The 15873-nt window shown below is 39.2% G+C and overlaps 1 protein-coding gene across 1 annotated transcript in view; it reads right to left on the reverse strand.

Moving 5' to 3' along the window:
- The window catches only part of COL1A2 (collagen, type I, alpha 2), a 42077-nt gene that overhangs the window by 6645 nt on the left and 19559 nt on the right, over nucleotides 1-15873 (reverse strand). The window contains exons 22-42 of the mRNA XM_010570018.1: nucleotides 15807-15860; nucleotides 15607-15705; nucleotides 14692-14745; nucleotides 14214-14312; nucleotides 13399-13452; nucleotides 12705-12758; nucleotides 12525-12578; nucleotides 12376-12429; nucleotides 11485-11529; nucleotides 9219-9317; nucleotides 8375-8482; nucleotides 6981-7034; nucleotides 6363-6416; nucleotides 5733-5786; nucleotides 5571-5624; nucleotides 5360-5467; nucleotides 4315-4368; nucleotides 4168-4221; nucleotides 3089-3250; nucleotides 1570-1677; nucleotides 1042-1149 (exon numbers count right to left, since the gene is read on the reverse strand). Coding sequence (XP_010568320.1) covers nucleotides 1042-1149; nucleotides 1570-1677; nucleotides 3089-3250; nucleotides 4168-4221; nucleotides 4315-4368; nucleotides 5360-5467; nucleotides 5571-5624; nucleotides 5733-5786; nucleotides 6363-6416; nucleotides 6981-7034; nucleotides 8375-8482; nucleotides 9219-9317; nucleotides 11485-11529; nucleotides 12376-12429; nucleotides 12525-12578; nucleotides 12705-12758; nucleotides 13399-13452; nucleotides 14214-14312; nucleotides 14692-14745; nucleotides 15607-15705; nucleotides 15807-15860 — 1584 coding nt within the window. The remainder of the gene's footprint in view (nucleotides 1-1041; nucleotides 1150-1569; nucleotides 1678-3088; nucleotides 3251-4167; nucleotides 4222-4314; nucleotides 4369-5359; nucleotides 5468-5570; nucleotides 5625-5732; nucleotides 5787-6362; nucleotides 6417-6980; nucleotides 7035-8374; nucleotides 8483-9218; nucleotides 9318-11484; nucleotides 11530-12375; nucleotides 12430-12524; nucleotides 12579-12704; nucleotides 12759-13398; nucleotides 13453-14213; nucleotides 14313-14691; nucleotides 14746-15606; nucleotides 15706-15806; nucleotides 15861-15873) is intronic.

The raw sequence follows: 15873 nt of genomic DNA on the forward strand, positions 1-15873 counted from the left end.
CAGGTTATCAAATAAGCTTCCCTGATAAGGCTCAGAGAAAGCTTTACATAGTTATCCTAACAGGAGACAAGACAATGTGTTAATATTTTACTTTAACTGTTCTTCAAGTGTAAGTCATGGATAGACACTGTGTCAATACCCTTCTTCAAGGTGAACTACTAACTTGGATGGTTAAATTGGATGGAGAAGTTTATTTGCTGCTCTGTGAGCAGGGCCCCATCCTCCAAATAGTCACCCATGAGGCAGGGCATTAGAGGAAGCAATTTGTTCCACTCCAGCATTCCCACATTCCCCCTTCCACACAGGGCTCAGGTCCTCCATTGTGTCTTAACCTGCATTGATCTCTGCAGTTCAGCAGTACCTGCCACACAGGCCAGAGTTTGTTCTGTCATGTTTTCAGCCTACAAACATACTTTACATTGGGGTGAGGGAATGCACATTGGGAAACATTATGTAGCTCAGCCACAATGTTAAAAGTGTATCTGTTTTGTTAGGACTCCAAAACAGTACTGAGTGTTGTACAGGTCCAATAACTGAATTCCAATATTTTGTGTAATGTGCTTCATATGCCTTAAGTTAAAAAACAATTGTCTTTAATACCACAAATCACTAGATCACTCAAGTAAAAGTGACTTCCCTGAAAAATATGTGTATTGCATCCAACATAACAAGCTTTCCTGATATATTCTCTATAGACAAAACCTTATCCTCTGGGATGTACTACTTTTCCCAGCTCCAACAACGAAGTAATCTTTTCCCCACTCCATCTTTCTTGACAATTAAGTAAAACGTCAAAGATTCTGACAGTGACTCTAGGATGTATTTCAGACACAACTTGTGCCTCGAATTTGTCACCTAGTTGGGGACGGGGAGGGGAATCCATGTCTATTAGAATCTTGCTATAATTTTCCCTGAAGACATGGGAAGGTACAAGTTTGCTAGCAAAACAGCCTCCAGTTGCATCCATTTTTTTCTGTGTATTTGTCTTTGGCTCAGGATAAAAGAAAAGCAGTGCTGAAGAGGAAATAAGACATAGCTTACATCACGACCAGCTTCACCAGGAGCACCATTTGGACCAGGAGAACCCACAGGACCAGAGGGACCACGGGCACCAGGAGGACCAGAAACACCCAGGGGACCAGGTTCACCCTAATACAGGAACAGTGGTAACAAAACGTGACATTATAATACAATGTAAACCAGTCTTCTAGAACCTTTGGCCTATATCTAGGAGAAACATTTCTCTGTAATTGGTTCTGGAAGCGAGAGAACCAGGACACAAGAAACATATCTAACTATACCAAATATTATCTTCATTCTAAATTTTCTACCTCTTCTATCAGACATCTCTGATGCCATTCAAAAACATGCTCACCTGCAGACACAAGTCTTGTTTGTCTGCAACAAGCAATAATTTCTTCCACTGCTCTGTTAGGTCCATATCCTCTGTTTGCAGTAGCAATGGAAACAGCAGAATCTACATCTCCTCTTCCCTCGTTTCTCATAAGAGACCTCAACTTTTTTCTTTACACATCTCTGTTTAAAGCAGTAAACTAGTCATATACTCACTGTTGCTCCAGAGATGCCTGGAAGACCACGTTCTCCCCGAGAGCCAGGCAGACCAAGGATACCAGGAGCACCAAGAATACCCTGAGGACCTGGGCTACCAGGAGGACCCTATGACATGAAGAGAATGGTTTTTTATATTAATAGAGAAAAATAAATTTTTTACAGCCCTTCACATTTCTCATTTGTTTTGTTCTGTAACAGTACCATCTGCTTTCTAAGGATCTCAATGTGTGTCAGTGCTAGCTAGTTCCTGCATGGAAGCAGTTGCAACCACGCCATAAGACTTTAAACACCAAAGCTAAAGGTCTGTAAGAACATAATGCCAGTTATACTCCCCTCACAACTGTTTTCCAGTGAAAATGCTGTTTCTGAACAACCCTATACATGTTTTTTCCTTTCACATTCAATAACAGTGGGTGACACGTGAAAATTGGAGTATTCAATAAGAGAAGATGACTATGTGAGGGGATTCCATAGCGAAGAGACTGATCATCTGAGACTGATCATGAGACAAGCTTAGAAGACATCTAGGTGGTATCTGGCATCTCCAAACAATCCTTAGAGCTCTCTACTGACCATTTGAAAGGTAAAGTTTGTCTAGTTAAGTGATTTTTCCATTTCCTTGAAATTTGAGTATATGTGGCACTAAAGTTGGCATAAGTAATCAACCTAACATATTACCCTAAATTATTATCCTAACTTGCAGTCAGGCTTACTAGTTCAATTGTTTTTCATAATTGAAATTAAATTAGAACATAAAAATTAGAAAATGTATTGCTTTACACTGGACATTAAAGGGCAAATTTTCAGTTGTCACCTACACAATTTTAACACGTCTGACAATGACACTGAAGATTTCATTCTTAGCTGCAACTTCTGCAGATCACAGAAGAAATTTCTATAGTTTTTTATTGAGAAACAATAGAGTGGTAATTCACACAAGTGCATACTTCTATAAGACAGAAATGCATCTGACTTTTAAAAAAGTAATTCTGGATGTGCAAGCTTAAAGAGACTCAAAATTAATTAATTTATTTGCATAATTCTAAGCCAACCTGCGGCCAGACAACTTTAACCTTGTGATCCCCACAAATTAGTTTCTGATGCAGAAATGAATTGAGATTGTTCTAAATGGATGTTCACATGTTCCTCCTTTTTCCATCCATGATGCTCAATTTTAGAGCAGGAGATTCTGCTTCCCCTTCTCAGACTAAGTAGCAATTTCTTCTGTAGTTAGCCTCGTTGCCTTCATTTTGGCTACTTGCAGAGAAAGATGCAACTCACCACAAGAAAAAAAGAGAGAAAAACCTGACCCAGAGATCAGGTTCACTTTTTATGGCATGTTTGTCAAACATGTCTATAAACAATTTATTGAGTCTCAGTGGAACTTCTACTTAAAAGCTTTGCTAAATTTGTGGATAAAAGAGAAAAGCCCTTCACAAATACCAAAAGTATCTCAGAAGCCATAACATTTACGTGGAAAAACATTTTTAACGAGATGTGATACTCAGCAACTTACAGCAGCACCAGCCTCTCCAGATGGACCTTTCTCACCAGCAAAACCAGGTGGGCCAGCAATACCTTGTTCACCAGTACGGCCAACTGGACCAACATCACCACGTAGACCTCTAGGACCATCTTTGCCGGCTGGGCCAGGAGGACCAGGGGGACCAGTGATGCCCTAGGGTTGAGTATGAATATGATATCATTACAATATAGACCCATTAACTGGGGAGAACAGAGATAAATTTCATTATGTCCATGTACAAAAACAGCTTTGCAATAAACATGTTGTCAGCTGTTCTGAAGCAGCAACTTCTATTGCTTTTGTTAGCAGCAGAAAGCTGGAATCAGTAGAATTATTGAACTGAGAGATTTGGTTTTTTACACAGGGCAGGTGAAAGCAGCAAATTTGGTGGGAAAGTATTGATTTGGCTCTGGAGACATTAATTGCAACTATAAAATCTATGAGAAAAACCTCTTCCAATTCAACAGGATTATTTGCTTTGGATAGTGGGATTTACAATATATTTAAATATAGGGTATCTAAGGGAAGAAGTGCCTTTTGATAAAGGTTGGAAACACCTTTGAAAAGAAAAACTACAAATGTCAATTTGAAATGAGAATTTTTGGCTGAAAAATAAAGCAGCAGGGATTCACATTCTTAAACACAACAAGAGGTTGCCCTGCTTGAGACAGGGGCTGGAACTGCAGATACTTTAGAAAGTGTGGACACAAGATAACTTTAACATTCTTTTTCAAATAGGACATGACCTTCTTGTTCCACTCAAAATCAATGGCTATGCAGTTACTCAAAAGCAAAATAAACACAGATTTTTACAAATGGTTAGGCACCCACCTCAAAATGCAGAGGGATGCTTGATGGATTGTAAAAAACCCCACAAATTAAATGCATAACTCCCAGTCTGGGAATTTAAACAGTTAAGAGACTTTTTCTTATCTCATCCAGTCCTAGAAGGATCTGAGGTGATTCCAATGCAGTTAGAATTTGTGTCCATGTAACGAAAATGAGGATCATCCCTAACCAATGCAACTTCTGACTTAAGACCCATTAGAACTTCTTCATTAGTTACTTACAGCAGGGCCAGGAGGACCAACTCTTCCAGCAGCGCCAGGGAAACCAGTCATGCCCTAAAAATAAAAGTGAAAAGGAAGATCTGGTTTAAAGGAAACAAGGACTTCATGAAAAGCAACAACATCAGTGCCAAAAGCCTGAAGACTTACAGGAGGACCAGCATCACCACGAGGGCCAGCAGGACCAGCAGCACCAGCGGGACCCTATGTATGAGGGATTGAAAAAAACAGATGAATCAAGCAAAGACTGTTAATGTTCTCTATTTAGAATAATGGCTTAGTCCCACTCTCATGAAACTTAAGGGCTATTTTGCTTTTTACTTTAAACAGGAGGAGGACTGGGCCCAAACCCACAATTCCTGTCCTGATACTAGGGTAGTAAATTCTCACAGACATTTTAAATCAGTACCGTAAGGACTGAGAAGAGTTGCATATGCCATTTATGATTCAAATGAATTTGCCTTACAAATGTTATGTCCATCTAAGCAAATCTGGAAGTCAAAATATGAAAGACATAGTAAGGCAAAGAACAGCAAGTCCTCTGCACTGCATGACTAAAACAGCCACGTAGTGCAAGGGCCTGGTATTGCTCTATTGGAATCACATGGTAAGAACCTCAAGACATGTTATCCTGTAGCACTTTACAGTATTTAAAATACCAGGGCCTGACTTTCTGCATCATTTCAACCAGTTCCCCAACAATGGGCTGCATGCATGTGAAACGGTATATACCTTTGGACTATAAAGGTGTTAGCACATGACAAGCCTGCATGCAAGTGGGTGCACAGACAAATTTGCACATATGCTTCTGAATGACTGGGTCTGAAAATCAGACTGCAACAGCACATCCTGTCTTTGACAGGAAGATATCAACATCCTCAGCTCAGAACTTAACCACAATCACCCCCTGAATGGTCCAAGATAGACCGATTTTGCTGATCTTCAGGGCAAGTTGAAAATTAATTATTTTTTTCTCTTCATTTCAGTTCCAGACTCATGATATGAGCCCACATAAATAGACTGATGAAGCTTATATAATGTGTGAAAATCAGTACAGTGACTTTCCTCACAGCCTAGTTTGAAGTTTTGTTTCTTTTTTTAATTACCTTTTCAAAATTCAAGGCCTTCAGGCTAGCGTATTGCTTGCATAGCACAGTTAAGAACTATGCATTTTACAAAGACACAGTTCACTTACTGGTGGTCCAGAAGCACCAATTGGGCCAATAGCACCTGTTGGTCCAGTTTCACCCTTAGGTCCTTTAGGCCCACGTTCGCCTTTAGCACCAGGCTGACCAGCTGCACCCTATGGGCAGAAAAAACACACAGAACAAGGAGTTGGAAAAGCATGAAAAGGAAATAGAGGAATGGCATGGCATCAATAAGAGGAAACGGCAAACAATACTCACAGGAGGTCCAGCAAATCCACTAGGACCTACGGGACCAGGCTCACCGCGTTCACCCTAAAGAGAGGGCAAAGAAGAGAGGACTGGTTGGAACAGGCTTTAAAAGGGCATTTTTCTGAACATCATGTCTTTGACACAAGAATAGTTGTAGGAATTGTTACTTACAGGGATACCACGGGCACCAGCAGGACCAGCAGGACCAGCAGGACCTCCTTCACCCTAAAACAGATGGCAGAAAACATTATGACACTGTGGGGGAAGGCCGCACTGCAGTAAGAACAAGGGTGATCTTTCGGTACAGATGCATATAGCAAGTCTCCCTGTGTCTCCAATGAAGATGGTGTTACTGAAAATGCTTCTGTTTTGCCCCGCCCTGTATTAATAATTTCTAACGATACTCAGACAGGATAAAAAAATTCTGAGCTAATGTGTGGTTGTTCATCACCATATCAAAACCTCTTCTCACAGTGTGAGGAGGACTGTGGAGATTAGCCTTAACTGGGAAGAATTCAGACAAAGCTTAGATCAGAATCTTCTCCCCATATAACCCACTGCCATGTAGATGCGCATCCCTTCCCTGCCCTTTCAGGAAAAGGTATGGGGTGCTATGGCAAACTTCACTGAATAGTTCTACAGTCCCAATAACCGTTGCCTCCCAAATCTGAGAAACTTGCAGAACTCATGCACACTAGAAAGATAGAATTGGTTTTTATGGAACTCCTCATCTTAAATATTCATATGTGGGGAAAATGCATAAACAAACAAGACACTTTTTCATTCAAAGAGTAGACTTACCCGATCACCAGCACCACCAGCAGGGCCAGGAGCACCAATAGCACCAGGGAGACCCTATAGGTCAAGAGACAGGACACCATTTCTAACAAAATGTAAGCAGGAGTGACTACTTTTAATATTTTTTCTCTTTCCTCCTGGAGACAGGTGTGTGACTTTCTTCCAGCTGTTTTCAATATAAAGGACACATGATTTTATAACCCAAAATCTATTCTGTTATTTTCCTTCCAAAGTATGAATTCTAGGACAGGCAGTCAAAATCTCAAATTAATGATAATTTTGTGTGGCTTTGCAGGCTGCCTTTAGAATTAGCTGTCTGGACTGAGGCCATGAAGTTAAAGAGTAATGTCACACTGAACAATGGTCTATGAAATACAAGGTTCTCTGCTGATGTAATTTCTCTGCTTGTGTGCATGAGAAGTGGTCACTTTTCTCTCTCTCCCCCCAGATTCAAACATCCCTGGACAAGGTGCAACAAAATCATATTGACTTGTATCAAAAGTGATCAGATATAAGTGGAAATGCAATATAGTCGGAAATGTAAGTCCTGAACATCCTTTTTAGTCACTTAAGTTCTGAGGTGTAGCAAGGTAAACTCAAGTAGAACCAAAAAATACTTACACGAGCACCATCTCTTCCTGTTGCACCAACATCACCTCTCAGACCTGGGGCACCCTAGAATACACAGAGGGAAAAAACCCCTTATATTGGTAATGAACACAATAGTTTGTATGAAAGAAGTCTTGAACTGTTTGCAGAGTATCCATGTTTTACTTGCATATCATGAGATGCTTATCATGCTAGTCTTTTGGGGAATGGACTTTGATTATTATTTCATTCTTATTGCTGAGTATGTACTGACTTGCAAGCGAGAATTTGCAGACAAAGGGGACTGACATGCTTTTCAGAATTATGAGCCTGCCTCTTTCATGGGAAACCTACTTGGTTTCCCCGAGGTGGCAAGAATTCTGAATGGAATTAAAAATTCAAAACCAAGTTGATGTATATTCCAAATGATGAATGTAAATCCCCCCTCAAAATCCCTTTTCGTTTGGTCAAGAAATAACCATATATAAAAATTCTTCTGGGTATTCATGTTATACTTTCTATTTGAAGCAGGAAAACAACTGTTAAAAACAATGATGTCATATGAGTGGTCATATAAAACACATATGTTTTGTATCACAAAAAATTATATCCAGGCCACCACTAGTGTCAAGAAATCAGACCAGCACTCTGTTCTCTTTTTTTTTTAAAATACATCCTACTCTTCTGCATTAATCTGCATGTGCGAATATAGTGTTTTATAAAAAGTTGCAAGCAATTTTCATCTTAATTTCCTTACAACTCCATTTATGCTAAATGACTATGGATTTTTTTTAGTCAAAACAAATAAAGCAGTTCTAGAAATCTCAGTTTAGAGTTTAAATAATGAAGAGAATATGGAATGAGATGTACATAACAAGATAAAAACCGATTTTATAGATAATTATTCAGATAAAGTAGAGGTAGCAACAGGGCTTGCTACCGGACTACACAGCTTTATGTAAAGGCTTACCTTGGCTAAAATGTTTTCTGATTTTATAGAAAACTGATATAATCACAAGATTTTTGTAACCGATTTACTTATAGTCATGGCACCTAGAACAGTCAAGGATTTGATCAGAGACTCAGTCCTTTGTGATCAGTAGGCCCATTCCTACTATAAAGCCTATACTCAAAGACAGCTTTAGTATTTCTTTGGTAAAGATAACCTCATTGTTAACCAATCCTGTGAAGGACTAACTGCCACTTAAACCAACTGCAAACGCTGAGCATAGATCAAAATACCACCTTAGAAAAGACTGTCAGTCTGTTAGACCAACAAAAGCTCTACTTATTGACCACTAAGTAATATAGTTTCACATTAAATAAAAGTCACATTGGGGTAATCTGCAGTTATTTTTTTAAGTTAATGAAATTCAAGCATCTCCCAAACCTGTGCATGCAGTAACAAAGTAGGTTGTCCACCTTACCTTTTCACCCTTGCCTCCTGGAACACCAGCAACACCTCTCTCCCCTGGGATTCCACCAGGGCCAGCAGGACCAGGACCACCAGCAGGACCAACATTGCCAGGCTCACCCTGGCAGAAACAGTATATCATGTAAGACAGGGTCAAATCATTCACATAATTTTGTACAAAATTCTGTCATTACTACTTTGCCCATCGTTCTGTTTGCTTATAAACAGTGTGAATAGTAGCATTTTGTCTTAAGCTATTGTACTTATTTTACTTTTTCAGCTACTGAAGATGCCAGACATGAACAGTTTCTCTGATTCTGTGGGCTCCTGAGGTTTTAGGGTGTCCCATATTCCAAACTAAATTTCTGTAAAAAGACTACCCATTAAAATCCTGAAAACTAAACCCCATGTTCAGTTAGCATCAAGCCAGTGTTATTTTGGTAGATGACTGCTCATTATTGTGCTAATGTTTTGGGGAAAATATTGCTTACTAGACAGAAGAACTTCCTGTGTATAAGTAGAGATGGGTATAAATAGCAGTCAGCATGAATTTTGGCCAAAATCTCAGACCCTATCTCAAAAAAGAATAATAATATACCCAACTGACAAGCTGTATTTAAACTGAGTCCAAACTGGAGTTCACCTCTCATCATCTATAGTGCTAAACATAAAACCCTTTAATATTAATGTGGACTAGCTGGGACGGAGCTTTACCACTTGAAGAAGTGACACCGGGGCTATGGTGTATAGGTTAACTACCTGTTACCAGTAATTACTTATGCTCTTAGGAAAAAAGGTTTTGGATTGCCTTCATCAGGAATTCAACAGTAAGGCAATGGCAGCTGGGGAAAGCACACCTTGTTACCATCAGGGCCTGGTGGGCCAGATGGACCACGGCTTCCAATGGCACCAGCAGGACCAACAGCACCGCTTTCACCAGGAGGACCACGTTCACCCTGCAGGAGACAGCTTGATTTGAGTTTTTTCTTGAATTGTTCTGTAGCTTAGAGGTTTAAAAGCACTAGCTAGTAGCAATGACAATGTGATGCATTTTTATCTGGACAAACCATTAAGAACTGTATTAGAATTCTGCAGATATTAACTAAACTGGTCATAAGAATTGGCTCTAGCTTTTGGCACAAATGTAGCAAAGTGAAGTACTAAAGTCTTGCATCATGATATCAGCTGACAAAGTACAAATACTTCTTGAACATGGATTTTGGCTACTGGGCTCATTCTGGTAACAGTGTCTTGCATGCTATTGTCAAATGGAGCTTCTGATACCAGTTTGAGAGCAGATAATGGATTCTAGTGAAATTACAGCCATAGTAATTGGCAAACAATTACTTTTACAGTGGCAAATGCCTGATGAATATTGGAGAATAAAGGTGACAGCTAAAGCCTACTAATGTGACCTGTACATTATAACAAGGATAAGGATAAATTCAGGTCATGTCTCCAGGTCAACTGGAGACATGGAAGTAGCCAGAAACGGGGCTTAAACGCACAATAGATCTATCAAAGGTAGAAATATCAGTTTTACTAAAGACATCTCAGATTATCCCAGTATGATCAAGATGGACATCAATGAATAATCTGATAAGAAATAATAGAGATTTTTAGTTATGCTGGAGAACCTGGGAGTTTGTACGAGAGCTATAATGTGGTCAGAGAACTAACTCAAGGAGAGATAGCGCACTGTTAAAAAGCACCAACAATGCAGAAAGCTAACTTATATTGTAGTGATGTTCCCCAATATATCTTTTAATTATTTTTACATACATTTTGTTAATGACAGAGAGGCAGAAAAAGAAGAAAGATATTCATGAAATATGCAGATATCACAAAGGTGGAAGCTTTTGTCAACAGGAAGAAGGGTTGACATATTACACTGGAAGAAGTGAATAACCTGTTGGATGGCTGTCATGGTAGAACTGGGACAAAATTCAAGAATGCAAAGTACCAGGCCATTTATTTAGGCACCAGAAATGAGGATTTTTGCTGTAAATGGAGGTTTCATCTGGTGAAAATGACAGAAAGGGAAAGGCGATAGTCAATAGCCAACAATATGATGCGGTCTTGAAAAAGGCAAATGTGGTCTGGCACAAGCCGTGAGGTACTTTTAGGATGTGTTAATTTTGTTGTGCAAAGTATCGGTAAGACCTAATTTGGAATACTGAATGAAATAAACTCTGGCTGGGTATGAGATGCTTAAGGCAAGCTAGAGCAGAGACAGGTAACTGCTAGAATGATAAAGGGAACTTGGCTTGGATAGAATAGCAAAATGCAAGTTTAAAGAGGACATGGTTACTAATACAGCCTCAAGCCACTAAATATAGGGAGGAAAGTGCTATTTAAACTGATTGACATGACTGATAAGAGTGAATGGGAATATTTGTCATGAATACTTTTAGTCTGGAAATCAGAAGAAAAGAGGAAGTAACAGAAGTAATTTAAATATCAACCTCTTTAGTGGATTTGGAAAGCAAACAATTAATCAAACATTTTAGAAACTACTCATTGCTCTGCATAAATGGAACCTTCCCGCCATGCAGGAAGGCCTCCACACAAAGCTCTTTACAGACGTTTATTCATGGTGCAGGAATAAAGGGAAGTGGAAGGCAATATCTTCTAATGACTACTCCAGGCTCTGGATTCAGCCCACCATTTGTTCACAAAGACATTACATGGGAGTTAGGAGATGGTCAGCAAGGGATAGTATGACTGAAATGGTCAGGCTAAGAAGGTCTGTGCATAGGCATTGGAGGTGAAAATTCTCATATGCACCAGGCCTCAGTGTAACACTGTAGGATCAGTCTTTCATCATTCACACTCTCATTGTGCGGTTCATCAATACAGGATATCATTACTTGGGTAATACTCATATTGCTTATCTAGAAGTTCACTAACACTGGCAACTATTGTATTATATAATCATACACCCCGACACATGCGAACAGCAGAGAACATTCTCCCTCATTCCTGAGAGTCTGCTGCAATACACTATATTCTGTAACTGAGAAGAGCTGTTTGTCTTGAGAAACTTGGAAATGTATATAGCAACTATTATTACTGAACATGTTATTAAGACAGTCAGTACCAGATTTCAAATGAGTTACTCACTCTTGGGCCAGCAGGACCAGGGACACCAAACTCACCATGAAGACCCTAGAAGAGAGTAGATGTATTGATAAAGCTTATTTCTAAAGCAAACTTATTAGCTTAAACTGCACTTTGTTTCTTAGAAGTAAATAGAAATGCTTCTCAAATTGCAGCAGCATATTGAAAATCTTCAGACTAAACCCAGTCTTTTAGATGCACAGAAATAAACCCTTTTCATATAGCTGCACAATATGTCAAAGCACACATGAGATAGTAATTTCTCTTCTGAAGAAAGAGTTAGCTGTTAAATTCCAAGCTCATTCTTCAGGTACATGCAATGTAAACCCTTTTACAGGGACACAGAGAGATGTAACTGTAAACATTAAAGGTGGTTATGACATATAGAATGCACAATTTGCAGATTACATCACATACTTTAACTGAGCAGAACCTAGAGCCTGAATTACCACTGAGTTACCTCCGTTGTATGCCATTGCAAATTCACTGAAATCAAATGAGATGCAAAAGCATACAACTGGAGTAATGCAGGTTAGACTGAACCTTGAAGATTTCAAAAGAAATTTGAAGTAAAGTATTTTTCATGTACTGTCTTGTCTTTTGGGAAAGGGGGCATATTTTACTGCTGTTTAAGGCCCAAAAAGCAAAGGATTGTCTTTGCTCAGTTTCATACCAAAACTTTGAAAAAAGAAGTATGTTGCAAATTCCAACGGACTTTCTTCATTTGTGGCTAACTTTAACAGAAGGGACTATTAAACTTTGCATATAACACAGATTGCTTTGTTTTGGCAAATGGAACCAACAGGCTCTTGCTTCACCACATGTGCAATTGTAAACATAATGCTTATGCAATGCCTGCCCCTACTTGCAGAGTACCGTATATCTGTCACTCACCCTTTCGCCTGGTTTACCAGCTTCACCAGCTGGACCCGAGGGACCTGGCAGACCCTAAGTGTAAAGAAACAAGAGTACAAATAAAGTTAAGGCAGAAGCACTTCATGCTTTGTAAAGCATAGATAAGATTGAGCAGAGCACATAGTTACCTGGAAGCCAGGAGGGCCAGCGGGACCTTGTTCACCCTTTCCACCTTGGTTGCCCTGGATGGAATGAAAAACAAGTGATTAACTTGGAACGAGAAATATAGGAAAATGGAATATAAAATGGGAAGTCCCATTAACGAAAGGTAAATCACAAATTGGATCTGTGTGGAGGCTGTTACTTACAGTGACTCCAGGAGGACCTTGAGCACCATTGTTTCCCTCTGGACCAGGAGCACCCTAAATGTGTTCAAGTAGAAAGCTGTTATCAAAGATTTGGTTTGTTACGAATAATATCTCTCTAAAGTGATTCTGTGCCAAAAACAAAGATCTCTGCGTATTTTGAACTTAACCATTTACTTGTAAGAGCTTCACTGTCAAAGGGTACTAAAGATGCTTACAATTTTAAACTCTGGGGATTGTTTTAGTTATTGCAGCACATTAATCGTTAAGGAAACTTGGAATTACAGATTATAGGAACCTTGCTGACAGCATTTTTCCCACAACAGACCAATTATTTGGCCCTTTAAATGGAAGGACTAGTAAGTTTCAACTATCAGTAAGAAGTTGGAAATATACAGGATAAATTAGAAACAATACACTGTCCTCAAAAATTTGCATGGGGACTGCTATTTTTTCCTCTTCATAGTAAGCTAATACCCCATAATTAATTACCCAATTAATACACAAGAAGGGTAGTTTTCATTTATCCCTTAAGTAATAGTCCCCACTGACATGAGGCTAGATGAATGCATCCGCAAGTGCTTTTCTATTTCATCATCTATTCATTTTTGCACAGGACAACACTATCTTATTACATAGGTTTTGAAAATCTACTTTTTTCTCTCTGGAAGTTGATAAAGAAAACATATCCACATACCCGTGGGCCAGCAAGACCAACGTTGCCTTTTTCACCAGGTTTGCCAGGTTCACCCTGAAGTTGAAAGAAAAAGATACAAAAATTAACCAAGACTTCATATTAGATTCAGTTTAAACTACTGAACAGATATATACTCTCCTTGATAGATTTATTGTAATATTTCTTTAACCCTAATTAAAACACCCACAAGCTCCATGTGCCTCGTTGAACCACTTAGAAAAAACAGCTCAAAAATGTCTTGTCTTTTCAAAACTCCATTTTTTTTTTTGAGATCATAATTCATGACACTCTGCATAGTATCCTATGCAATACACTATATAAATGTCTGCATGTGTGTGTATGTATAGCAACACCACAAATCCAAGAGATGATTATTGTTATCTGTGGCCTCTGTGTGACACATCAAGAGCCCCACTGAAATCACTGGTAGCTTTTCTGCTAAAGTGAGTGAGCTTTGGATTGTGCTCCATAAATAACAATACTCTGGAACTGAAACTTAGGCTTGGTGGCCAACCTTTACAGAACTTTTAGAAATGATAAAATGGACATGCAGAAATTATAGTATAGACATACATTATTCTAATCACTTCAATGTCCAAATATTCCTAAACTAATTAAACTGCTTTTCATTTGTTTAATCATACTCCAGATAACTGGAAAATAATTTCAAACAGAACTCTTGAATGTAAGTGGATGCCATTCAATAAGCAGTACGGGAGGACACAGGGAGATGTGTTTGATTGCTAGAGCTGGGGACCTACAGATTAATCTGGAAATACCTTCATAGTAACAGAAAATTTCTGTACTGTACTTACAGTGGGACCTTTTGGTCCAGGGAATCCAATGTTGCCAGGCTCACCTCTATTACCAGCTGGACCGATTGGCCCAACCCTACCATCTGCTCCAGGGAAACCCTAGAAAAAGAAATCATACTATTAAATGGCTGGGGTAATTTAATTAGATTTCAGTTTTAGGAGAAATGTGTACTGACAGGAAACGAATGCCATTTAACTTTTAAACACTGTTTATACATTGCATGCTCATGCATTCCTCCATTTTTCTCCTTTTTGTAGAACTGTGTATTTCTTCTTCCCCTTCCAGGACACAGGCCTTTTCTGAGAGCCACAGAAATGAATGGAAAATGTCTCTGATTTTCTGACTAATAAGGTAGTAAAATCTTGCTGGCTTTACAAAGAGTTGTGTTAGAGCTCAGTGCCGAGATCTCTGCTTTTTAAAAACTCAGTTTATGTTTCACATGCAATGGGGAAACAGAATGAAAAGCAAGGTACTTACAACAGGACCTTCCTTGCCAGCAGGGCCTGGGCTTCCAGGCTGACCTGGGAGACCCTGAGAAAGGAAAGGTTTCATGTTTTTAGAGCGAAACCAACTCACCTGAAAGTTAACCAAAATTTTTTTCCTACATGTGTGCATACACACACAGATGCCAAGTTATCAATATACACTGTGGACACAGGACTGTATGTCCTATCAAGTTTACATCTAAAACACACTGAAGTTTAATTTGGTGGTGTGTGCGCCCATGCCAGTTGAAAATCAGTATAGGTAAGTAACTGTTTCACTCAGATAAACTCATTTAGACTCTACTTTAGCAGAGAATGTGCTTAAATGTTTGCAGATGCCTAACAGTTCACATGTGCACTGAAAACTCATTCCATGCGGTGGGGTAGTAAGGGAAAGAGTAGATTAAAGAGGGTAAAAGACAATGACATGGACATAATCTGGCTGCAACATCCACTAGAAGTGGACGGCTGTTTTCAGTGAAATCATTTGCAAAATAAAATTGAAATAATTGAGATCAGCCATCTCATATCATTTTAGTAGGGTTTTTCTTTTAGTTACTTAAAGAGGACACACACACTTCAGCTGTGATCTTAATGATCACGTTCTGTAAATAATCACAAGTGGAACCCCCTCTCAGAAGTCAATGCAGTATCCAGTACAAGGGGGCACTGCTCCATGACAAGGCAATCAAATGCTACCACATACAAAAGAAACTAATTTCAGTAAACATTCTGATGCTTAATCATTTCCTTATGGATGTTTTTTCAATAGAGTGGTAGAAGTTCCCTAATTGTGGTTAGCACAGGCTGAATTTTTGCCATTGGATTTCTGAATTATTTTGTTCCTAAATTGTAAGTCATTTTCTTTTTGCATAGTTCAAACTTATTCCACAGAGTTCAAACTTACTCTCGGACCCATAAGACCAGGCTCACCAGGACGGCCACCATCACCACTAGGACCCTTAGCACCAACGGGACCACTAGGACCACGATTACCGGCAGGTCCCTACCAAAATAAATAAAATCAGGCAGAGGTAGCAAAAAGCATCACACACCTGTTTATAAAAGAAGACAGTTTAGAAATAGTGACCCAGACAAAAGTCCTACCATGACACCAGCTCTTCCATCAGCTCCAGGGAGACCACGAGATCCAGGCACACCCTACAAGTGAACA

Source organism: Haliaeetus leucocephalus, unplaced genomic scaffold (assembly GCF_000737465.1).
Source record: "Haliaeetus leucocephalus isolate CR32 unplaced genomic scaffold, Haliaeetus_leucocephalus-4.0 Scaffold0, whole genome shotgun sequence".
Classification (NCBI taxonomy): domain Eukaryota; kingdom Metazoa; phylum Chordata; class Aves; order Accipitriformes; family Accipitridae; genus Haliaeetus; species Haliaeetus leucocephalus.